Source organism: Lissotriton vulgaris, unplaced genomic scaffold (genome assembly GCF_964263255.1).
Source record: "Lissotriton vulgaris unplaced genomic scaffold, aLisVul1.2 SCAFFOLD_4950, whole genome shotgun sequence".
NCBI lineage: Eukaryota > Metazoa > Chordata > Amphibia > Caudata > Salamandridae > Lissotriton > Lissotriton vulgaris.
The window spans coordinates 11,781-37,532 of record NW_028252673.1 but is presented as its reverse complement, the minus strand read 5'-3'; the positions used below and the strand labels follow the sequence as shown (position 1 = coordinate 37,532).

General features: G+C 45.9%; 1 protein-coding gene across 1 annotated transcript in view; it reads left to right on the top strand.

The window, feature by feature from the left end:
* LOC147662078 (protein FAM200A-like) overlaps positions 1–21,697 on the top strand; it is a 37,259-nt gene extending 15,562 nt beyond the window's left edge. Inside the window, exons 3-5 of the mRNA XM_086951126.1 lie at positions 3,638–3,642; positions 20,588–20,647; positions 21,266–21,697. Coding sequence (XP_086807252.1) covers positions 3,638–3,642; positions 20,588–20,647; positions 21,266–21,697 — 497 coding nt within the window. The remainder of the gene's footprint in view (positions 1–3,637; positions 3,643–20,587; positions 20,648–21,265) is intronic.
* Positions 21,698–25,752: the final 4,055 nt, after the last annotated feature.

The window sequence follows — 25,752 nt, the reverse complement described above, 5'->3', positions numbered from 1 at the left end:
CCCAGTCTCATAGTGCCACCCGCCGACTGTGCCAGTTTGATGTTCACTTTCGACTGGTGAGCCGACCACGTTAAATTTTCGTTGAGAGTGATCCCCAAATATTCAATTGTATGCACTCGTTCCAATTGGACTGTTCCCAACCTGGGTGGTACACGGTTATGGGGCTTGGGATTGAGAATCATGTATTTGGTCTTCTGTGGGTTAATTTCGAGTCCCCGGTCTAAACAGAACTGTAAGAACCCGTCCATAACACGTTGAATGCCCATAGGGGATTTAGACAGCAGCAGGGTGTCATCTGCAAACATAATTGCAGGCACCCTGCTGCCAGTCAGTTTTGGGGCGTCAGTGTTGGGAATCCTGGTCAGGTGGGCAACTACCCCGTTCACAAAGAGGCAGAACAGGGTCGGTGCGAGCACACAACCCTGTCTTACCCCTCTGCGAACGGGGAACCTTTCGGTTAAGTTGCCACCTCTGTCACACCTAACGCGGGCGTAGTTGTTGTGATGCAATCTCATCAGGATTGCCAAGATATCTCCAGGGACGTTCAACTCCTCCATAACTTTCCATAGTTTTGCTCTAGGTACCAAATCAAAGGTGGAACGCAAGTCTACAAAGACAGTATACAAAGTACCGCCCTCGATTACAGCTGTTCTCCAATATAAGAGGTTCAGCCTGAAAATTTGGTCTATTGTGGAGACTCCCTGTCTAAATCCCGCCTGATAGGGAGTCAAGATACCCGTCTCATCTACCCAATCCTGTAACCGGTCCAAAATCAGTCTCCCAAAGAGCTTTTGGGATATGTCAATAAGACTGATTGGACGATAGTTGGCTGGGAGCAGAGGGGACCCCTTTTTATAAATTGGAGCCACCTCTGCACCCAACCACGTATCCGGGACCTCCATACCCCCCAGAATAGCATTAAATATCAATGTAAGGTATGGGGCCCATATCCCTGGTTCCTGCTTGAACAGGTCCCCAGGTACCCCATCAAGACCGGGCGCTTTCCCTGCGGACAGCCCAGCTATAGCCGCCCTCACCTCTTTTTCAGTGAAAGGGTCACCAGTTGGACTTGGGACTATCATACTGTTTGGTGTGTTGGGAGACCCTTCTTCTACTGAGTACAATGCCTGAAAGTGACTCTGCCATAAGCTAGGAGCTATATTAGGCTCGATTGCTGAGGATAAGTCCTCTGTACCATTAGAGACTATACGCCAGAATTTGCGCGAGTCTTTGATGGTTAGTGATCTTGAGAGGTTTTCCCAATATTCTTGATCCCATTCAGCCCTCGCATCCACCAGAAGCTTTCTATAGGATCTTCTCCTGTCTTGAATTTCCTCCCTGCTTTTGCCCCCTTTATTGCAAGTAGCAGTTTGGCCTTAGATTCCCTGCAGGTAGCATTGTACCAGGTCGTCTTGACTGAAGGTCCTTTTCTTTTCCCTGGCTTTGAAAACAAATCTAGCTCTAGGGTACTAATTAGATCTGCATGTGTCTGAGCGAGCTTTTCTCTATTTGCTATACCTTCCACCTCATTCCCTATCTGAAAAGCCTTCTCCAAAAGCGGGATAATCCTTGCGTATAGTTTTGGTATTCTGTCTCCGCTAGTGGCCAATTTCTCCCACCTGACTTTTCTCCGATTGTTTTCTAATAGGAGTCCTGACTTGTCTTTATCCGTACCAAGCATTGTAGCCTCATTCCCTGGTAAGGTATAAGAAAGTTCCAGGGCATTGTGGTCACTGGCCCTTCTCTCAATAACTTTAAAATCAACTGCTTGTGACCACATTAATAATTTGACAAGGATATAATCTAGTCTCGATTCTCTACCAGTTTTACTGTAAGTACAGATACTTGGTGTGTCTGATTTACAACGACCATTGCAGGCCCTTAAACCTTGGTTTAGAGTAAGGGCAGTTATCTGCAAGGCCAGGGGGGTCCTGGCCCTGGGGGGAGGTGCCACCGTCGCAGGAACAAGCCAACGTGAATCTTCCTTGAGAGAGGGTCCATCACGTAGGCCTGCTAGTGGTTCGTACTGTGAGTTTAGATCACCTCCCACCAGGCATTCAAGTTCCCAGGGAATACCATCTAGGAACACAGAGAGTTGCTCTATGGTGCTAGATTCTTTAGACGTGGGTACCGGCCTTGAGTATATGTTGACAACCACCAATTTCGAGGAATTTGGCCACTCTAGTAGGACGGCCAGAATATCGTCGGAGTCTGTCTCCAAACAGGTAGCCTGGCAGCCTAGATCCGTTGCTATCCATGTCGCGAGTCCTCCCGATGGCCTGCCCCTTCCCCCCCACTTAGCGGGTTTAGAAAAGACTGCATATCCCTGAAATAAGAGTTCCTCACGCGCCCAGGTCTCCTGAAAAAGTAGAATATTTTTTGAGCCAATAAAAGAACCCCACTCTGTGGAATCAATTTTACTGGCTAAACCTGCGACGTTCCATGAAATCAGAGTTAGCGGGTATGATTTGGTAGTAGATGAGCCTTTGGTGATGGTGTTAACAACACTAATCTCTGAAGTGGCCTTCTGAATTGGGAGTGAGTGGCTCAGAGCCGATCTTTGATTAGTGTGGGTCGCAATTGGATCCTCTATGATAGGCTCTAGAGCTAGATTTAGTTCCAATACATTTTGTGCCCTTGTGTGTAATATGGGTACTGGGAGCGAACTATTCCCTATCCGTTCTGATGCGGACAATTCACACCCCTCATTATCCGAGTGTCAATCCACCATTTCCAAGCTACTATATCTATTGTAGGTAGGAAAATGGGCTGGATAATGCATTCTGTGGGGCCCTGGAATTCCTCTCATAAATCCTCCCCCGCCGCCCCTCCTCCTTGTGATAGTTTCCCAGCCTGCCTCTTCCCCATACGGTAGAAAGTGGTCTATAGGTCTACCCCTGTGATGAAGTGGAGCGCTTCTCACCCTGCGACAACTTTCCCAGTCGTCGAGCAATTCTTGGTGATGCCCCCATCTCTGATCCTCCAAGTTGAATAGACTTGATGGGTAGAAGAATGAGAGAGGAAGGGGTTGGATGTTGCTGCCTTGGTCGTCAGAAGCCCAGGCACAAATGTAAGCAGCTGTGCCCAGCTCTCTGAAGGTGACCAAAACGCAGTCTCCCCTTAATGATTTTCTGGAATATCCCACCCACGTAGCCCGCCTGACCATAGAAATGTCACTGGTTATTCCTCTCGGGAGCGGTCTATATGTGGATAACCAGCTGATAACCTTATTCCTGAGTGAGGATGTTGATTCTGATGTCATGGGTTTTAGTTCCGGAACCCCTGCCAAGACTAAGGTATAAGGGGCTGCCTCTGGAGGAAGGTTGACGGGTTTTGGTTTACGGGTGGGATCGGATTTCTCTCCCATAAGTGTTGAATCGCCCTTGGTGTTGGTCTGGGTAGGAGCAATATCTTTAGGTGGGGGGATGGTAATTGGAGTAGCAATTAATGTTTGTGGAGTTATTGGAGGGGCGGGGTTGGTATTGGGGTTGGGCGGGAGTTGGAGTGTCTTGTTTGGAATGGCTTGTGGGGTGTGGGAGTCAGTATAGGGTAACTTATTCTTTACAACTGTAGTGGATTCATTGCCCTTTTTAGACTTTGGATCGGGGCCCCCTTTCACTACTTAGGCTCCATTAAGATCAAGTTTCTTCAAATCAGCTAGTTGCACAGTGGATTTTTCGATGTTAACTAGCCTGGCTTCGATCTTGATCAATCGAGCTTCAAGGGGACTCAATAACGACCTAAGAAGTGTGCCAATATCCTCTAGTGTGATGTCATCGCTAGAGTTATCCACTAGAGTGATGTTTGTGGCCGGTGGTGGTACCGTTTTACTATGACTTATGGGCGGAGTTGGTGTACCCCGCTTCTCTAGGTTAATAACTGTAGTGCCTCCCTTTGCCCCTTTTCCCCTTGATGGTTTAGATTTTGGAGACTTTAACCTGTTAACTTCTTTGTTTTGACCCCCCCTATTCTTTTTTTGTATAGCACCTTCCCTGAACCCCCTATCTCTATCGGGGCTAGACTCTTTGTCATTGACTACCACTGTTTTCGGATCGAGTGTTGGGTAAAGAATTCCTGGTGAGGTTTGAGGCAATTGGGTATTTGGGAGGGCCATTAAACTCATATCCTCAATTTCACTGGGAACCTCGATTGTAAAATCGGGGTCAGTAGTTGTTGCATTCGGTAGTTGATGTACTACCAGGTCAGTCATTTCATTGATTGTAAATTCGGGCCTCCCCTCCGGGGTTCTGGCTTGAGCCATTGGCCCCATTGAAGATCTTCTGACCCAGTCAATTTCCTGAGAAATTCTTCTTTCCAAAACCTCAATTTCCTCAATCAGAAGAGATCCGGCTTTGACGAAGTAATTGTCAATGGGGCCCTTTGCGGCTCCGGCCGTGGCTAAAGTAGTTTTGCTTCTGGTTTCTCTAGTGCTTATTATTCCGTAGCTGGGAGAACAGATATGGCGATGAAAATGGGGGGGGGGCCCGGACCGGACTCTTCCGTACTCGAACGGCCCGCTCTTTGCCCGGTCTTCGCCCGAGCTCCGTCCCGCGCGCGTCCCGCGTCGCGGTGAAGAATGCACCTGTGAAGTACGAGGAGGCTGAGGGCGTGGCTGCCGGGGGAAGAGGCACCAGCTGTGCAGAATGGAGGATGCTGGTCCTCGCAGTACCCCGGTAGGCGCCATGCTCTGTGTTCCCACCAAAGTCCTCAACCTGGGCCGTTATCCACTGGGAGCGAGTGTGGTATCCGCCGACTGCGGAGCCGCTCACACCAAGTTAAACAGCCTCAGGGAGCAGATGGAGAGCAGGGAAGCTGACACGATCCTCGCGGCTGCAGAGTTTGTTTGTGAGCGGCACCCGCGGAGCGGGTGTCGCGAAAGATAGAGGAAGCACGAACTGCCTCAGAGTGCAGGCAGGAGTCAGGGACAATCCTCGTGGCAAAAGGAGATTTCCTCGGTAAGCAGCACCCGAGCAGCGGGTGTTGCAAAGGGTAATTATGGCTGGAGGCTGAGGGCGTGGCCGCCGGGGGAAGAGGCACCAGCTGTGCAGAATGGAGGATGCTGGTCCTCGCAGTCCCCCGGTAGGCTCCACGCGCTGTGTTCCCACCAAAGTCCTCAACCTGGGCCGTTATCCACTGGGAGCGAGTGTGGTATCCGCCGACTGCGGAGCCGCTCACACCAGGTTAAACAGCCTCAGGGAGCAGATGGAGAGCAGGGAAGCTGACTTGATCCTCGCGGCTGCAGAGTTTGTTTGTGAGCGGCACCCGTGGAGCGGGTGTCGCGAAAGGTAGAGGAAGCACAAACTACCTCAGAGTGCAGGCAGGAGTCAGGGACAATCCTCGTGGCAAAAGGAGATTTCCTCGGTAAGCAGCTCCTTAGACTGGTTGGGCCGTGCACTTTCTGCAGCTCGAACTGCAGCCCCTGTTGTCTCAGCTGGCCCTGCTGGGAAGGAATATGTTTTTGGCCATTGGCAGCTTTCGGCGAGAGCAGTGTTTGTAATTAAATAATCTCTCTCAGCAAATACAGCCAATTAAGTATGTGTGGGGTGCACCGTAGTGAGGCAGTGAAAAATGAATGTCCTTTAAGGTGCTTTTGTGGGATTAGGGGCGGTCGTGTGTAGTGATTTGTGGTGCCGTGTGTTGACATTCCAGTGATTTGGGGTAATAATGCAGTGCCCTGGGTAGGGTGTTGCCTGGGATCGCCAACAAAAGGAGAATATTAGACATTCAGACAAATGTCAGTTTTACAAACACAACCCTGCCTAGACTACAATTTATGCTCTAAACGTAATAACAGCTGACAGAAAGAGGAATTGAAGCAAAATGCATGTTTGCAGTGGTGGCTCCTTCGGGGTGTGGGGGCGACAAAAAATTCTCGGGGAAACAACACCTGGTAGGTGCATAAGGCTTGCTTGCTACTCAGTGAAGTACAACAATTGCCTTCCGCCCCACCACTTTCAAATGTCACCAGCCGCCCCTGGTTTCAAATCACAGTCTGATGTACACATTAGCTGCAATTTGGGTTTCCTCATTGTTTGGAAAAATGTGCGATCTTAGATTTCATTAAAAAACTGAAGTCTCTTTCTGTCTGTATGGGGTACCGATAAGAATAATAAGTCCAAATGCTCACCATCATCATAGGCTACTATTGGAAAATAACAGAAATAATAGATCCATCATTAGAAAGCGAATAACTTCAGTTCTTCTTATAGTTGGCTTACCTGGATGTTTTGTACTTTAGGCTTATTATTCCGGGGAGACTGTGGATGAGACCTGAAAGAAACCTGGAAATACTTGAGCAGAGGAAAAGAAAAGAAGACCACGAACTGTACAGATAGAAAGACCTTTCTTAGATCTTTTTTTAATTCTTCTCTTCTCCATCTGAATAATTAAGACGAGCTGAACTGATTTCCATCTTTCTGATTGACAATGAAGAGATTGCTAATGCCAAGTCCGTCTGAGCAAAGTAAAGTTGCAGGTTCTTCTGACAAAAAAGAGGAGGGGAAACGAAAAGCCAAGTACAGAAAGTACGATGACAGGTATCTGGATTATGGTTTCACGTGTGTTCAGGTTAAGGAGCATCCTCAATGTGCAATCTGCTTAAAAGTTTTGGCTGTGGAATCCATGCTTCCAAGTAAACTTAAGCTGCATCTTGAAAGTCTTCACGGAAATGTGGTCGGAAAGCCAAGGGAATTTTTGTAAGGAAAGTGAAACCAAACTACAAAAGTCCACTTTCTCAAAACAAACCAAAATGAACAGTAACACCCTCCTGTCTTCATATAAGGTGGCCTATCTAGTTGCACAGACTAAAAAAAAACACACAATTGCAGAAGAGCTGATTTTACCTGCTGTTGATATGATAACAATCATGCTCAGCGAAAATGCGGGTAAACAGCTGCTGAAAGTGCCTCTTTCTAACAATACTATTAGCCAGAGGATACATGATATGGTTGAAGATATTAACGATCAGCTCATCTGAGAGGCAAAGACTTTGCACTCCAGTTGGATGAGGCAACAGACAACCACAAAGACACCCATCTTATTTGCTATGTCAGGTTTCTATACGAAAAACAAATTGTTGAGAATTTGCTGTTCTGTAAAGGAATCAAAGGTAGATCTACAGGTCAAGACTTGTATATGGTTGTGGAGGATTTTATGCAACAGAATCAAATTGACTGGGAGTGTTGGAGTTTGTACAGATGGGGTCGTTCAATGGCTGGATCTTACCAGGACTTCAAGCTTGCATACGATCTAAAATGCCTAATGCTGTTTGGACACACTGTATAATACACAGAGAAGCACTGGCAGCAGGAAACCTCAGTGAAGAACTGTGGTATTCTAAAAATATTCATCAAAGTGGTAAATTATTGTTAGACTTGGCCCTTTTTGTAGGACCATCCCTGAGCTTTTTGCCTTCCCCCTGTATTTTTTCTGACCTGTTGTTGGCTATTTTATGACTCTGGGCACTTTACCACTGCTGATCAGTGCTAAAGTGCATATGCTCTCCCTATTGTAAACCGATGTATTAATTAGTGATTCCATGATTGACTGATGAATACAGGCCTCAGCAAGGCCTGCGAGTGCAAAGAGTTCTCCCTTCTGTGCACAAAGTCCTCAGACTACACAAGAAATTGGCACGGAAACTGGAAATACAAAAACATAATTTAATAAACCTTTAAAGGTGGTACTACAGCCCTTACAACACTCTACAGTATTGTACAAGGTGCACAAAGAACTCAGACATGCGGTCCCCTTTTATACACAAAAGAAGGGACTCATAAGTAGGCGGTTACAGCTTAAAACATGATTTACAACCATATATGGTCATTTCTTGAACATAATCGATACATGGGTGGAGTTAACGGTTCTTGAGACCCGCCAAATACACATTCCAATCTACGCTAATCAAAAACAGATGTGACTCCTACTGGGCATGCGCTAGACGCACAAGGAACTATTTATAGCCTGTTGCTGGGCAAACTTCAGGGGTGACAATCAGTGAGGTAGGACTCGCCTCGTGGCGAGCACATGGCAACTAAGCATGGGCGAATTTTGCGAATCTGGCGTTCGCGAATTTGCATATTTGCGAACTCGCAATCTGCAAAATCCGCGAACTCTCGCGAATTTGCAGATTTTTTTTGTGTGTTCGCAAGGGTTTCTGCCAGTTCGCGAGGGTTTTGTACCAGTTCGCAATTGCGAACTTACTTGTCGGCTCGCAACGGTCGCGACTTTGTTGTTTCTACGTCTGGTTCAGCATCACAGGTTCACAGCACCCTCTGTTTCACCACTGCCACCCTCTGATTCACCCATGCCACCCTCTGGTACATCACTGCCACCCTCTGATTCATCACTGTAGATTATGAGGGGGAAAAGCAAGCACACCTGCCCTGCTTCAACTGACATGAATTAATTTGGGGTTGATTAATGTGTCACTGAATTTAAACTTCCTGTCTGGCACCTGCTTCCTTATCTGTAATTTGCTTTCTGTTGCAGTGCAATTTTTTTTCCCAGGACCTTTGTGGCCTACTTGTAGCTATTCTATGAGCCTGCTGTGAGGGTCTGAGCAGGGTCATAGAATAGTTGCAAGTAGGCAACTGAACTCTGGAGGGGCCCCTCAGGAAGCACTACAGGGAATGGCTACTAATGATGAGTTTGAACTTTTGCACCTGCTGAGTGCTTCCAGTTTTGCAAACTTGTTTTTCTGCAGAACAGCAACTGTAATGCCCCAAACAAACGTAGGCAACTGAATTCTGGAGGGGCCCCTCAGGAATCACTACAGGGAATGGTTACTAATGATGAGTGAACTTTTGCACCTGCTGAGTGCTTTCAGTTTTGCAAAACTCGTTTTTCTGCAGAACAGCAACTGTAATGCCCCAAACAAACTTACTTGTGAAAGTTGATTTCTAATCCAAAAGTGATCCAAAGAAAGTAAAAAAGGCCTCAAATCCAAAAAAGTGCAGGCAAATGTCAACCTGAGGAGTTATCCTGATAAAAATCATCATTTTCAGAAGGTTTATGCTGCTTGCTGGTGGATTTCTTGTGCAGAATTGCAAATTTTGTAATTTCACGAGTGCGAGATTGTTGCTGCCCGCCGCATCTACATGTTTGCAATTGCGAACTTTCGCGATGCGTCGCCAAACTCCCGCGGGATCCCGCAGCAAGATCCAAAATGGTGCAGCACTCGCAAAATATCGAGAAAAACAACTCTGCAAACGATGAATGACGGTAAGTGAACGCCTGCACGCCGCAATATTGTATCACCAAGCAAAAAAATCCGTGAATTTGCGGATTTTCGGTAAATTCGCGAGAGTTCGCGGATTGCGAATTTACCGAAAATCCGCAAAATCCACGAGCGGAACGGATTTTCCGCCCATGCTTAATGGCAATGTATAGCATACAAGATGGACGCCGGAAAACAAAATGGAGTCTGGCCGTATTTCAAGTACGAGCAGAAAAACTCAAACAAAGACACGATAGCATGTCTTCAGTGAATGCTTAATACTATCGCTGTTTTATTTACAACAGACGACCCTTACAGCATTTGCTGAAGACATTCGGTTTCCTTGGATAATCTAAATACTCATCGTTTATATCGATGCTCATCATATCAGCTATCTCTCTAGTTATAGTTTTCTGATGGGTAGCTTCTGCAACGGATCGTTTATTAGGCACACAAAATGAAACACATAAAGAGCATATCATTGGACTACATTGGATACATACACAACACGTGAATATTATGGCAACAATTATACATAGTCCAGTAAGAACTTTCCAACCCCATGTAGAAATCAAGGTCCATAACCACCCAGAGAAAGTCCAGGACCCATTTTCAATATGTATACCAGCTGCAATTTTATGTAATTTGTTAATAGCTTTATACACAGAAGGAGTGTGGTCAGGGATAAAGACGCAGCAGCTTCTTCCGATAATCCTACAAGCTCCGCCTCTATCTGCTAACATCACGTCTAAAACCATTTGGTTCTGTAACACAACAATCCTGGTAATTTGCAACTCTTCAGTAAGGTTCCCAAGGGCTGCAGCAGTTTGGTTAGTAACAGCTTCAACTACCCTCGTTAATCATCGTATCTTTCTACTGTTCAGAGCAGCTCCCACAAAGAAAAATAATCCTAAATTGAAATCTATATACTGCTGCAGACTAGTATCAGTCTGGTCAATATCATCTACGGACAAAGTTCGTTTGAATCTATTTACAGTCACATTATTCAATAATTTCAAGACTTTATGATATGATGCAGGTGCCAGGAATACAGGTGGTAATAAAAATGATACATAACATACTCCAGACCATCCAGCTTGTAATCAACAAAATAGGTATTATGAGAGGCGAGGAAGGTACTATTATTAAGGCCATCAATGTTCAATATAACAATACAATCACTAACACCTACAGGAATATGGCCTACACTCTGTACACATAAATCTGCTTGTGCTTGGGCCACTGAGATCACAAACTTCTCTTGTCCAACAGTGTCTCTAGTGTTCGTAAAAATATACTGTGTCGATTCATTAGCCGGTCGATATTCTTCCCACTCCCATATAGTTCCGTTGGCTGGTGGATAGCCTTCTTTATCTTGATGACATTCTTTATTCAGTCTAAAAAGCAATCTTCCTACTGTAGGCTTTCTCGTAGCAAAAAGCAAAGTGTACCATGCTCTACAAGAGCCATTATGAGAGAAAGGAAGAGGTATGAACGGTGTTCCCCCTTTCTTTTGATGTGCTGGCATCATCCCACATATCCAGCAGTCTGTAGCATTTGTAGCAACGTGGGTATGATGCAACATCTGGATGAAAGTGTTATTCAAATACGACTGTTGATGTCTTGATATGGGAGTGTATAGAGAAAGTGCTCATTTGGAACTGGAGTAGAAACAACATACAGCTCACGAGCAGGAGCTTTATCCTCCACAAACCACGCAACTGTAGCAATGACTGCTATGATGATAACGAACCGTACAGAACCAAAAATCTTCTTCTTATCCGTTCGAACAAATGTACACAGTATCTTCCTGAAACTAAAGTGTTGTCAGAACTCTTACCCCTAGGTAGCCGTTGTTTTCTTTTGCAGATTCTTTTGGTCGCAGATTATATCTTCTTTATCCAGGGATCATCTGGTCCGGGAAGAACTCCTCAAATTTGTTTGGTACCACAGCACGGCCTCTTTCCGTAGTCAGGATATCACGATGGTCGGTCAATACAGCAGGCTCCATCAGGTCAGATTGCACTTTCCAGCAATGAATGGAATGGATCCAATTTCTCCGGTTGGTCACTCGCACAGCCGTTCTTGTCGCGATGAGGACCTGTTCGGGACCGCACCACCTCGGCTCCAGACTACTCGATCTCTCGAAGGACTTCACCAGAACGAAGTCACCAGGCCGGAGGTTATGGCCTTCCCCTGTGGACCGATCCGGGAGTGCTTCTCGAACCTGTTGATGAATGGAAACCAAGCTATCAGTTAATTGTGCCAAATAGTCATTCATTAAAACACAAGGTACATCGTACACTGAGCTTGGTTTGGGCACCCCCCATATGTTCATGGGGCGCCCGAATACAATCTCATAGGGCGTCAGGCCCGTCCGAGAATGCGGTACTGATCTAATAGACAATAATGCCAAAGGCAAAGCGTCTGGCCAAGTCAAAGAAGTAGAAGCCTGTATTTTCGCTATCTTTAACTTCAACGTGCCATTGTACTTTTCCACCAAACCTGCTGATTCTGGGTGGAACACTGCATGAAATTTTTGCACAATGCCTAGTCCCTTCAGGACATACTTAATACCATCCACCACAAAATGGGGCCTGTTGTCACTCCACAACAATCTGCAAACACCAAAACGAGGAAAGAATTCCTTCAGCAGCACCTTAGCAGTAGTCATTGCAGTATTGTCCTTCGTAGGGTATGCTTCAATCCATTTACTGAATGCACAAACCACAACCAGGACATACTTCAGATTATTGCAGCGTTCCAGCTGAATATAATCCATTTGCAATACTTCAAAAGGTGCAGTTGGTGTTGCAAATCCTCCTGCTGGAGTACGTGTTCCTTTTCCTGGATTATACTTAAGGCAAATCATGCAGGTATGTACTATTCTCTTTGCCGTGCTAGCAATCTCTGGATGCTCCCAAACTTGCGTAAGTAATTTCACAATTGCCGAAGCTTCAACATGTGCTAGCCCATGTGCCATCTGAACCATAGGTTGTACGAAGGCTGTGGGTAACTTCCACCTATCCATCTGCTTATTCCTCCAGCAGCCTTCATCGTCCAATTCTCCATCTTTGGACCATTGTTCTCGTTCTTTCTCAGTAGCAGTCTTTTGCATCTCTAACACCTTTTCCCTAGCATCATGCCACCGCTCAGCTTGTGACTTCACACATTACATTGGAGTGGAGCCAGGCTGCATCGCAGTTTCACGTGCAACTCGATCTACAAAAGCGTTTCCTTGTCCCACTTTATCTGTCACTTTCTTGTATGCGCTACATTTCACTATAGCTATCTTTTTAGGATAGGTCAGTGCAGTCAAGAGATTTTGTACTAATTCTCCATACATTATCTGTGCTCCATGTGATGTCAAAAAGCCCCTTTCCTTCCAGAGCAGGCCAAAATCGTGCGCTACTCCGAAAGCATAGCGGCTGTCTGTATATACATTCACGCATAATCCTGCACTGAGCTCACAAGCTTGTGTCAACGCTATCAGTTCTGCTGCTTGAGCTGATTTCTGCGGTATGCGTGCTGTCTCCACTATTGTGTGTAGCGTAGTAATTGCATATGCTGCTGAGGTAGTCCCATCCGGTAACTTCAAACAAGACCCATCCACCCACAGCTCTCCATCCACATCTGTAAAGGGTGTATCTTGCAAGTCAATACGACCCTTTGTCTGTTCCTAGGTCACAAAGACACAGTCATGTGTCTCTTGCGCCTCAGGCTGAGTTGCTGGAAAAGGCAACAACGTGGCTGGATTCAGTGTTGCACATCTCTTCAATGTAATATGAGGAGCCAATAGTGTCAGCTCGTACCCTATCAGACGAGCACTAGTTAAATGCTGCGTCTTTGTTTGGTTTAAAAGGGCATCCACAGCATGGGGGCCAACACCAACAACTTATGAGACAACACAATCCCTTCACTCTGGCGTATTGACACAGCTGCTGCTGCAACTGAGCGAAGACAACCAGGCAGTGCTCGAGCAACAGGATCAAGCATCGCCGAGAAGTATGCACAAGGGCGCTGTTTATCGCCGTGCATCTGCACTAACACGGATAACGCGCATCCATCTCTCTCATTCACATACAATGTAAAGGGCTTCGTGTAATCAGGGGTGCCTAACACTGGTGCTGAGCAAAGGGCCTGACGTAATTGTTGAAAAGCATTCTCACATTCATCTGTCCAGGGAAGGGGAACTGGAGTATCCTTTGTCAAAAGGGCTAACAGTTCTTTAACTATGTACGAAAACCCTAATATCCATTGTCTACAAAAGGAGGTGAGACCCAGAAAAGCTCGAACATCTTTCTGCGTGGAGGGTGCTGGTGTGTCTAAAATGGCTTGAATACGATCTGGTGTAAGTGCACGCCCCTCCTTAGACAAAAGGTGACCTAAGTAGGTTACCTTTGGTCTACAATATTGCAGTTTCTTTTTCGATACCTTGTGATTGTGCGATGCCAGGAAGGTAAGTAAAGACAATGTACACTCCTCACATTGTTCGGGGGTGTCGGCTGCCAACAAGATGTCATCGACATATTGTATACGTGCCACACCTTCAAGTAAAATAAAAGAATCCAACTGCCGTTTCAATGCCTGACTATAAATGCTAGGACTCTCAGTATAGCCTTGAGCCTACAAAATCTGTACAATCTATTATTCAAAGTGAATCCGAAAAGATATCGGCTGTCAGGATGAATAGGGATCGAAAAGAAAGCGTTCTTCAAGTCTATAACTGAGAACGTTGTTGCAGTTGGCGGGACCAGTGTAAGAAGTGTCGTAATATCAGAAACCACTGGGTATTGAGGTATCACTATCTTGTTGACCTCCCTCAAATCGATAATAAATTGATAAATCCTAGTGTCAGTTTCTTTCTTCAAAATCAGTGGTATAGGGCTGTTACACACATTGTATGGGACTTCTTCAACAACCCCTACTTTAATCAGATCCTGCACTATCTGTATTAGCGCCTCCTCCCCCTCCTGTGAGATTTGATACTGAGGCAGGCACGGCAACATCGCTCCCTCCTTTACACTAATGTGCACCGGAGGAATGATCATCTGTCCCACATCAGTGTCCGAAGTAGCCCACAAAGTATGAGGTAAAGATGCTAGTGCAGCATCTTCTTTAATCGTGTACACCCTCTCCATTGTAAGATAATTGTCATTTAAGATGACACGTACTCCTTCAGGGGAGCATCGTATCGTAGCCCGAAACTGCTTGAGCATTTTCAGGCCCACAATGTTATCAGGCGTGTTCGGGGAAAGCAAAAATGGGCATGGTGCAGCAAACGGATCTACATAAAGTGCAAGAGGTTGTGATAGTGGGCTAACAGAAGGCATTCCATCAAACCCTATTGACGTAATTGTTAAGCCAGACAGGGGAGCCCTCAGAACCAATTTTTTAGACAAAGCGCTACGAGTAACTCCTGTATCAATCAGGAACCGATCAGTAGAACACAAAACATGTGCTGTGACATATATGGACCCCTCTGATCTACTGCCACTTCAACTGATTCCTTACCACATCCTACGCAATCCTATGCATACTGTGAATCGTGCTGTTCAGGAGGTACATAATCAGACATTTGATATTGGTTTCGTCGATCAAAAACGTTGGACCCCTCTCGCAGTCGCATACTAGAGTCAAACCTAGCTCGATCATTCGTATTGCCCCTAGGGCCTGAAGAACCTCCTCTACCCCTCGCGAATCCCTGCCTCCGCTCTTGCCACTGTGCACGCAACAATGGACACTCATTCGCCCAATGGCCTCTCTGCCTACAATATGCACATTGATCCCGTGCCAAATCAGTACGGCCTGAAGAGGAGGGAGCCGGGAAATTTCTGCCGCCCCTATCATTACCTCTACGAGGTGGCCCATACACTTGCGCTAACATAACCTTCGTTTTTAGATCTTTAGATTTCTTTACCTCACTACCTTTCGCTTCTAGTTCCTGACGCTCATAATACTGAGCCATCGTCAGGAGGGATGCTGGCGACGAAGTCATCCAAGAGCTTTCACTCGCTTTCAATCGAGCTGATACTCCCGGTAATAAATTCGAAACATATTTATCAACAAAAAGATGTCGACCCGTGTCGTCCGTAAGCGACTGGCCGCTGAAGTCATGGAAAGTTTCCTCCAATCGTGTAAAGAAATCTGAAACTGATTCATCTACTTTCTGTTTATATGATGCTAACATAGTCCAATCAATCTTTTTTGGGGGATGAGCGTTTTTAATTTAGTCAAAATAGCAGCGGGAAGGTCTAAAAACGACTGGGGCGGTTTCTGTGCAGGTTTCCTTTCTCTATCCTCATCCTCAAGATCTGCTCATTTAATTTTAAATGTCTGAAGGTCATCTACCGTTCTTATAGATCTCCACATATCTCGGGTAATATTAGCCCGAAAAATAAATCAATATCCGCTAAGGTCATAGTACAAGAATTCAGAGCCCCCTCAACTTCCTCATAAAAGGCGGCGGGATTCTTTTGTGGATCAGGTAATGCAGCTTTTAACGCCATAACATCAGCTCTATTCCAAGGAGTATAAACCCAGCTATAAATGAAATAACCTTGAGCATCAGGAGACCCTCTGTCCATACTAGTACCCACTCCTTTAGGAGCAACGTACAAAGGCGCCGCCTCCCCTATCGGTTTAACATGCACAGCATCGATCTTATCTGAATAAAAGATGGATGACTGCTTCCCGCCGCCACTCAGATTCGTGTTCTCGTCGCCGGCTTTCCTTTTCCGCGCTTCATCCCGTAGCCGAAACATCACCACCCGCAACGCAAATATCCGTCGAATCGGATCAGGCACCTGAGAAGGATGAAAAAGACCTTTACGCATTTCTTTAGAATCGGCTATCACATCCTCTGGTTTAAGAACATCAGAATATTTCCGAAAAGCTGTTACTACTTCATTAGAAACAAATTCAGTAAAGTATAGTTTCTCCCTATCCTCCCATGCTTCAAGCTCTTCCAATTAATCTTTCAGGGAGACAGTATCTTTGTTGACCCGATAAGCGATCTTACGGAGATCAGCCATACCGCGTATCCACTTTCTGCCCGGGCGGTCTAGAATCCTGATCTCCTCCTCTCGGGGCAGACGGGCCAGCGTACGCGGGGGGGGGAGCGATCTAATAACGAAAAATCATCATCCGATTTATTAAGGACAGGATAAAGAGGCTGTCGAACAGGATACTGGCCAGATATTTGCAACCGACTTTCTTTCTCCTGTTTCTCTTCTAATTCCTTTGCTTCGCGCTTTTTCGCCTTGTGCGCTCTCTCACGCTCACTCTTACGTTGCTCCATCTCAATCAGTGCCTGCTCACGCTTCTCACGCTCTCGTACCTCTTTCACCCACATACGTATACACTCAAACATATCTTGTCTCACTCGCCGCTTACACATACACTGCTCCACATACTCAATTTTCCGCAAATCAAATGATCCATACATAGGCCATCATAACTCAGGATCCTTTTTGGTATATTTCCGCCACAACCTGCTGTACATTATGGGGGAAAGACCAAATTTCACATACATATCCCTATTGGGCGTGCCTTCCGGGGGAGCCGGCGGTGATTTTTCTAGTATCAACCGGTCATTTCCAAAACAGCAGCACCACTTACGGAGTGCACTAAAAACAGGCATGTCTAAAAATAGTGCAAACTATGCAATATTATAATTAAAATGGCACTTAAAACGTTGCGACGCTCAAATCCAAAGTTCAGGAGAAATATCTCCACATTGCCTGCCTATATGAGTCGCAACGCACATATACCCCAATGCAAATCAAACAATATGACTAGTCACCTCAAACAAACAAACAAATTAGTCGCGGCAAGCGTATAAAAATGCTTTGCCAATCAAGACTACCAAAGGCTCACAGCAAGTACCGTACAACGATTCTTACCAATCAAGAGCGTCCAGATTCCAACTGCCAAGTTCAGAATTCGCCCAAACGGCCACTATGCAGCAAACCGACAGAAGAGGTCTCAGTCGATGACCAGCGCCACCCAGATGGTCAGATCGGAAGGGAAGGAAGAATACCTCGGGATGCTAGGACTAAGGCGCCGCTGGCAGTGATCACGTCCCCGGCAAGGTTCCAATCTTTCGTCATGACCAGTCCTTCGAGCAACCGAGTCGTCGATGAGCCCCACGTGACGGGCGATGAATGCAGGCCTCAGCAAGGCCTGCGAGTGCAAAGGGTTCGCCCTTCTGTGCACAAAGTCCTCAGACTACACAAGAAATTGGCACGGAAATTGGAAATACAAAAACATAATTTATTAAACCTTTAAAGGTGGTACTACAGCCCACACAACACTCTACAGTATTGTACAAGGTAGCACAAAGAACTCAGACATGCGGTCCCCTTTTATACACAAAAGAAGGGGCTCATAAGTAGGCGGTTACAGCTCAAAACATGATTTACAACCATATATGGACATTTCTTGAACATATCGATACATGGTTGGAGTTAATGGTTCTTGAGACCCGCCGAATACACATTCCAATCTATACTAATCAAAAACAGATGTGACTCCTACTGGGCATGCGCTAGACGCACAAGGAACTATTTATAGCCTGTTGCTGGGCAAACTTCAGGGGTGACAATCAGTGAGGTAGGACTCACCTCGTGGCGAGCACATGACAATGTATAGCATACAAGATGGACGCCAGAAAACAAAATGGAGTCAGGACGTATTTCAAGTACGAGCAGAAAAACTCAAACAAAGACACGATAGCATGTCTTCAGTGAATGCTTAATACTATCGCTGTTTCATTTACAACATGACTATTTGGTTTACTTGTCAGACTCTAGTACAGTGGACCAGGAGTGCCCAGGGCTTGTAAATCCAAATGCTCCGAGTGGGCTTGCAGCACTGGTTGTGCCACCCACAGAGGCTGTCTTGTAAAATATGCTAAGGTCTGCCATTGCAGAGCCTGCGTGCAGTCTGGTACTGTCATGCTGACTGGGCAAGTGCACCCACTTGCCAGTCCCCAAACCTTCCCTTTTCTTCATATCAGTCACCCCTATGGTAGGCCCAAGGGCAGGGTGCATTGTAAGTATAAGGTAGGACAAGCCCTGATGTGTGTGGCATGTCCTAATAGTGAATTACAGCCATTTTCGTTTTTCACTATTGCTAGGCTACCGGTTCTTCGTAGGCCATAATGGGCTGTTAGAGTTATTACATTTTACAATCCTAACTGACTCGGAGAACATGATAGAAATTCGAGTTTAGTATTCCTGGACTCAGAAAGATAACATACATCTTTTAGTAAAGTGGGTTTTAACATTCTGTGTTTGCAAATACCACTTTTACAAAGTAGGTATTTGCTTGCCTAACCATTTAAGCCTGCCTCTGTGAGGTTGTGTACGCCATGTCTGGAGTTTGAGTGACAGGGCTGGGGGATTCCAGGAGACAGAATGAGTCAGCCCAGTGGTTAATAGAGAGATCTGCATCTAGATGGGAGGGAGGAGTTGCACCTGGGACCTGAATAGGACTGTGCCCGCCACCCACAGTGCTGGCTCCACCCCCTGTGGTGCGTCTGATGTCTCTGCCCTGCAAACAGAAAGAAGAGAATGAAGATTGTCAACAAAGTGCTCCAGGACTGTACTTGCCTTCCACAATGCTGGCTCCACCTCCTGTGGGGCGTCTGATGTGCCTGCCCTGCGCTGTGAAAGGAGAGAAGTCTGGTAAACAGAGTGCTTCAGAACTGTTTTTGACTGGGCACAGACCCCTCTCCCCTCAGAGAACAAAGGATTTTGGGGTATAAGTATTGGGACCCTGATCCCAAGAAATTAGATAATTTCTGGACTTACAATACGAAACCTCTGCTGAGGAGAGGAACCTGAAGAAACTTAGGAGAGACTGCTCCCAAGCTGAAGTGCTGCTTGGGGGATTGGCCTACAATGGTTGCCTGACTGCCAAAGAGGGGAGAAAGAACTTTGTGGACTTTACTTTCAGCTTGTACAAAGATCTCCAAATGCTTGGAAGAGAGCTTGTACCCTGACCGAAGTCTCAGGACCAGTGGACTTCACCAGCCTTTGTGAATTGCTGCTGGAAATGCTGTTTCAGTGGCTACAGAGGCAGGGAGCTGTGACCGACTCCCACGACCGGCCCAGTGTCCTGTAGGCACTGCATCAAGCAACGTCTGCCTCTAACAACGCAAGCTCTGAGCTCACCGACTCCGTCCTGACGCCATCACCGAGCCGTTGCCTGCACCCCAGCTGGTGCACACCGCGACATGCAATGCCTTGCTACACCGACTCGTACTGGTCTGACCGTCACGGTCACTGCTGCTGACTTCAAGTCCTGTGAACGCACCGGAGTTGGGCACCGCCTCGCACACTTTGCGATGCACCGCCCGACTCGCACCGCTGTCTGGATTGATCGACGCCAGCTCCCGAACTCTGGCTCTGTCGCCGCACTGCAAGCTGCAAGCACTGCATCGAAGCACTGTCTCGCCCTGCAACACATGCCTTGGATCCACTGACTCTGTCAACGGGCCGCTGTCTGCGCCGCATCGAGGGACAACGCATCCTGCAACGCTTTCTTTTCTGCACCACGACGAATACCAGAACCGGCTCGCACATCCGTGCCAGCCGCCTCAAGTAAAAGGTACTGTGACTGAGTCTGTCGACATTTGAGTGGGGCCGTACTGATGCGGTCCGCTGGATTTGTTAGACTCTGTGTTATTTCAACAACCCTGTAGCCAGACCGGGCTACCGACTCGCATAGAACCTTGATTTAAGCCTTTTCAACCAGAACTCTTGAATTCTAATAGTACTGTGGATTGTAGTGTTGTCACTGGGTTACTGTGTCTGGTCACAAATGCTTAACACCTCTGAGATAAAGCCTTCCTGTTCGTGCCAAGCTACCAAGGGGGTGAGCAGGGGTTATTTTAGGAGTGTAACCCCCTTATCCTGACTGGAGGAGAGGGTCCCTATTTGTCACAAGTACCTACCTGTGCCAACTAGAGACTCCCAATTCTAACAATTATATTAAAACAAGACCAATGCTTGTGAGGACATGGATGCCGAACACTCATGCCTCTTGTTCTACAACTGTTTTCTTTGGCTGTCTCTCTGTATCTCCCTGCTTAGAGTGTATGAGCTGAGAAATGAAATATACTCATATCTACACGATGATGAACATTGTTTTGCTGACAAATTTATTGCTGCAGATTTTCTAGTACAAATGGCTTTTCTTTCTGATCTATTTGAAAAACTGAATGCACTGAACAAGTCCTTGCAAGTCAATAATACTAACATCATGCAACTGTCAGACAAAGTTTCAGGCTTTAAAAAGAAAGTGATCCTTTGAAAAAGCAGTGTAAGCAAAGGTGACTATAAATGTTTTCCTTCACTGGACCAGTTTCTGCAGGACAATGAAATGGTGTTAAAGGGGGAACTGAGTACAGTTTTTGGCCCACATGCATCAAGCGATTTTGGAATCGCAAACGGTGCGAATCAAAAAATTCGTCCGTTTGCGATTCCAAAATCACTTTTTGGGATGCATCGTTTATTTTACATTTATCGCAATTTAAGAAATCGCAATTTTTTGCGATTTCTCAAATTGCGATAGCATTTAAGAAATCGCAAATTTTGCGATTTCTTAAATGCTATGCACGATTTATTTTAATTTGCGAATTCGCAATTATGAAGGGGAAAATTACCATGAAGTACACCTTCATGGTAATTTGCGAAAAGTTTCAAAAATGCAAAGAAATGCATTTTTGAAACTTATATTTTACACACACACATGCCCTTGGGACATGTGTGTGAGTAAAATGTACTTACGTGACATTTCAGGGGTGCAGGCCCTGCACCCTTGAAATTGTATTCTCATTTTGCAATTCCTTAATTGCGAATTCGCAAAATGAGAATGCCTTCCCATTGATTCAAATTGTGAATCGCAATTAAGGAAAATTACTGAATCGCAAAAAAAATTGCAATTTTTTCATGCATTGCCGTTTGCGATTTCTAAATTGCGATTCCTTAATTTTCGCAATTTAGGAATCGCAAACGGAACCGTTGATGCATGTGGCCGCAGGTCCTGTATGTGTCTCAACTGCGTTTTTACCTTGAAAAATATTTTCCAGAGGATAAAGTGGAGCCAATAAAATGGGTGAGAGACACCTTCAATGCTGAGATACCTCAGCATTTCAACAATGAGGAAGCAGAACAGCTTATTGATGTTTCAAGTGACTCAGCATTGAAAGTAAGGTTCCAGTCTCAGTCACTGCTTGAGTTCTGGTGCCAAACTGGAGATAAATACCCAATGATAAGCAAGAGAACCCTGCATGTTTTGAACCTGTTTGCCACTTTGTACCTTTGTGAAGCTGGTTTCTCAGCAGTTACAGTGATAAAGTCAAAATATATGGCAAAAATTAACCCTGAAAAAGAAATGTGTGTTACGATCTCAAAAATAATTCTAAGATTTCAGGAGCTATGTAAGAAAAAACAAGCACATACATCTCACTAAGATTTTTAAGGTAAATTCGGACTCCGTTGTTTTTCCTGTTCATTGAAAAAGCTATTTTATTATACAGAAGTTTTTAAACTATTGTTGTGTGGTTAAAAAAAGTTGCATGGAAACAGTTTTGGCTATCTTGCATCGTTTCTCACTTAACGAGTTTTTATTAAACAACTGTTATCTTTTTATTTTGTTACAAATATGATTATAATACCTTCATTGCATCCCAATTAATTTAAGGAAGACAACAGAAAGTACTCCCGAGGTCGGGCTTACATCCCGCCCACCAGTAAAAAAATGGTGGGGAGCCAAGGCCAACTGCTAATTAGGTCAAGGAAGCTACGGGTCAAAAATGTTTGGGAACCACTGGCATATATTGATTTCATCATAGGTTCATACCTTTTGTGCATCCTCAAACCACTGACAAACTTCCAGAGGTGTGGAAGAGGGTGAAATTCATACATAGAACCTTGATCGAAATGAGAAAAAACGTAGTTGAAGCTAAGGTCAGGTATAAGTACGCAGATCTCCATCGGAGAAGAGAACCAAAATACATGAAGCGAGATGGAGTATGGCTGTCTACTAAGAATCGACGTTTCAGAAGGTATAGTATCTTTAATTCATATTACATTGGTCCATACAGAATCCTCAAGGTGATCAACCCTGTTGCTGTAAAGCTGGAGGACCGGGACTAAAACATTTGTATATATGTAATTGATTCCACTGTATATATCTTGCACCTTTTGAGCACTACACACAAATGTCACTCAATTGCACTTAAACACTCATTCAGACAGTCTACTCATGTATTGTATGTTATCATTGAATGACTTAATTTGGATAAAAAAGAAACAATACAACCACTTGATCTTATGACTTATGTGTTAAAGCATTGTTTTCTGTTAGCTGTGTATTTCAGAGAGCATTCACCCCAGAGTGCATTAACAGCAATGTCAAAGCAATTTTGTCTTACCCAACAGAACCACCTTTTTGTTTAGCCGGGTCTGGTGGCTCAGTGGACTAAAGCAGCCACTGCAGGGGCCTGTTTTCAACCTCATGGTCACAGGTTCAAATCCCGGTGCATCCACACAGCCTTTCATCCATCTGAGGTCCATAAAATGAGTACCATTGAGTTGGGTAACAATTAACATCCGTCATTTAGCGCCAGGACACATACGGGTAATTGTGCGCTTTACAAATACACATGTTATGTGAAGAATCCACCCGGTCTTCCATGTTTCGTTGTTGAAACCATCACTCACCCTGGTAAGTAGGTTGCCTGCTCCTGTTTGGGTTGATCAAGAATGGAGAATGAGGTACAGAGCATTCTTGACTCCAAATTAAGGGGACGTAAACTGTGGTATTTGGTTTCCTGGAAAGGGTATGACCCGGATGAAAATTCCTAGGAACCTGCTTCTGGGGTTCATGCTCCCAGATGAGTTCAGAGGTTTCATGGCCATTTCCCTTGGAAGCCTGGCCCGTGACAGTGTTCCCAGGGGACAGGGATGTAATGTCATGACTTACCTTATAGGCACTGTCCTGGGCACACGTGGTGAGGATATTTGTAATATTACAATAAGTTTCAAAGCGTTATATCAATGCAGTGGCCGACACCAGTATAAGTTCAAAAAGGTTTGTTTATATTGAGGTAACGACTATGTTGAACAAAGCAAACCAGCCGAAATGTGTTTTATCACTGGGAAAGGTCCTGTGACTCATCAAGGCTGGGGAGGATACAAAACAAAGGGTGAGTAAAATTAAATTAAATAAAAGGGGGGGTTATAAATGTTAATGTTAAGCCGTACTTTTTGAGCGCACGGCTACCCCACAAGGGTGTCCCGGCGCTTTAGCAAAGAGGCCCAGAGAAACAAGAAACCAAAGGCATACACACTACAGTCACAGTGGATTACTTGGTGAAGAGCAGCGTCTTCAACTCCTTCCTAAAAGCCAGGAGGTTGTTCGCTTTCCGCAGAGAAAGTGGGAGCTCGTTCCACAAACAAGCTGTCACGTGTTGGAAGGATCGGCCTCCCATCCGGACACGTTTGACCACAGGCACCTCCATTTTGGCCAAGTCCGCTGACCGCAGCGACCTCCGTGGCACATAGAAAGCAATACGCTTCCTCAGATAGTTGGGACCAATCGCGTGGAGGGCTTTAAACGCCAGAGTGAGGAGTTTAAATCTGATTCTACCAGAGATTGGCAGCCAGTGCAACCTAGCTAGTAGCGCAGAGGCGCTGGCTCTCCTAGGCAGGCCATAGATGGCTCTGGCCGCCGAATTCTGGACAATCTGCAGTCTGGATAACAGATACTTAGGTAGGCCTGCAAAAAGCGCATTTGCATAGTCCAGGCGGGATCCCACAAGCGCCTGGACTACATTCCTACGATACTGCAATGAAAGCAGAGGGAGGAATTTCCTAAGCATCTTAAGGATGCCGAAGCATTTCCCTGATAATCCCAGAATGTGTGGACGGAAAAAAAGATCATCGTCAAACACCACTCCAAGATTTTTTACCTGAAAAGATGGTTTCTCTGGGGGGAACATGTCCTGGGGCCACCATGTCTTCCAACCAGGATCAGGGGCACAGCCGAAAAAGAGCAACTCAGACAGTCCTTGATTCTGCCGCCGTTGAAGACCTCTCCCTTCCTGCAGGTGAACAGGAGCTGGGTGTCATCAGCGTATGAGATGACCCGGGCCCCAAACGCCTCCGCTACCTCCGCTAGAGGAGCCATATATATGTTGAAGATGGTGGGGCTCAAGATAGAACCTTGAGGCACCCCCACCTCCAGCGAAGGCATTTCAGCCGAGAACGGCGGAGCCCAGATCACCTGTCGGCGGTCGGCAAGAAAGGATTGAAACCAGTCCAGCACCGTCCCTCGCAGACCGATCTCCCTGAGTCTTGAAAGGAGACCTGCGTGTGGGACGGTGTCGAACGCCGCCGATAGGTCCAACATGACTAACATAGCCTTTCCCCCGTGATCGAGCGTCTCCCTGATGGCGTCGGTAACCTCTACCAGAGCTGTCTCCGTGCTGTAGTTCGCACGAAAGCCAGACTGGGAGTCATGCAGCAGTTTGTTGTTCTCAACAAAGGTGGTCAGAGTATGCTGAACATGTTTCTCCAACACCTTCGCCAGAGCAGGGAGGAGGGAGATTGGTCTATAGTTAGCCCACTGCAGGGGGTCGAGCAGAGGCTTCTTAATCAACGGCAGAATAAGTGCGTGTTTCCATTGTCGCGGAACCACCCCTGAGCTCAGTGATAAATTAAGCAGGGGGTTCAGCAAGCTGTTCACCGCTGAGGCCACCCTGCCCAAGCATTTCGCCGGACAGGCATCCAGAGGCGAGCCAGATTGCAGCCGGGATAGCAGCTCGAGCGATGTTTCACAGGACAACGGGGGAAAGACAGATAGTAAGGGCCCTGATTCAGCTTGTAAGGGAGCTATATGGTTCGACTTACCCCCTAAAACAGCGTCAGCCGTTCGAGAATCCACAGATGGAAAAGTGTCCTGAACAAAGGGTACATAGTCGTTGGCATACACATTTCAATGGTGAGGAGGGGATCACCCTAGGTTACTTCTGCAGAGAGAAAGAGAAATCACTGTGTGACACGTATAGTGCGAGGTGCCTGTAGTGAGTGTGCCACTTTCATGAGTCAATGCTCATGATAAAGATGCTGGAAGGCATATTAATAAAGGGTGACTGTAGTGAGTGTGCCGCTTTCATGAGTCAGGGCTCATGATGAAGACGGGGAAAGCAGGTTCATGAAAAAGTGACTGTAGTGATGAGTGCTGCACTCATGGGAATATAATCAAGGAATAAAACACGGGAAATGCTCCATGATCAGATGTGGGCAATTGACAAGTGCGAGCAGTGGTGTATGGATGGTGCCATGGAATTCCCAGTGTACGAACGATGGAGGTGATAATTGACACAAGGCACAAACTGCCAAGATGGGCATGATGCAAAAAGCAAAGGACCAGGGCGGGTAAGCCAAGGTGCCTGGAAAGTAGATGAAGCTGTGGAGAACAAAAAGAAGTGGTAGGCACTGGAGGGAACGTAAGGATAACGA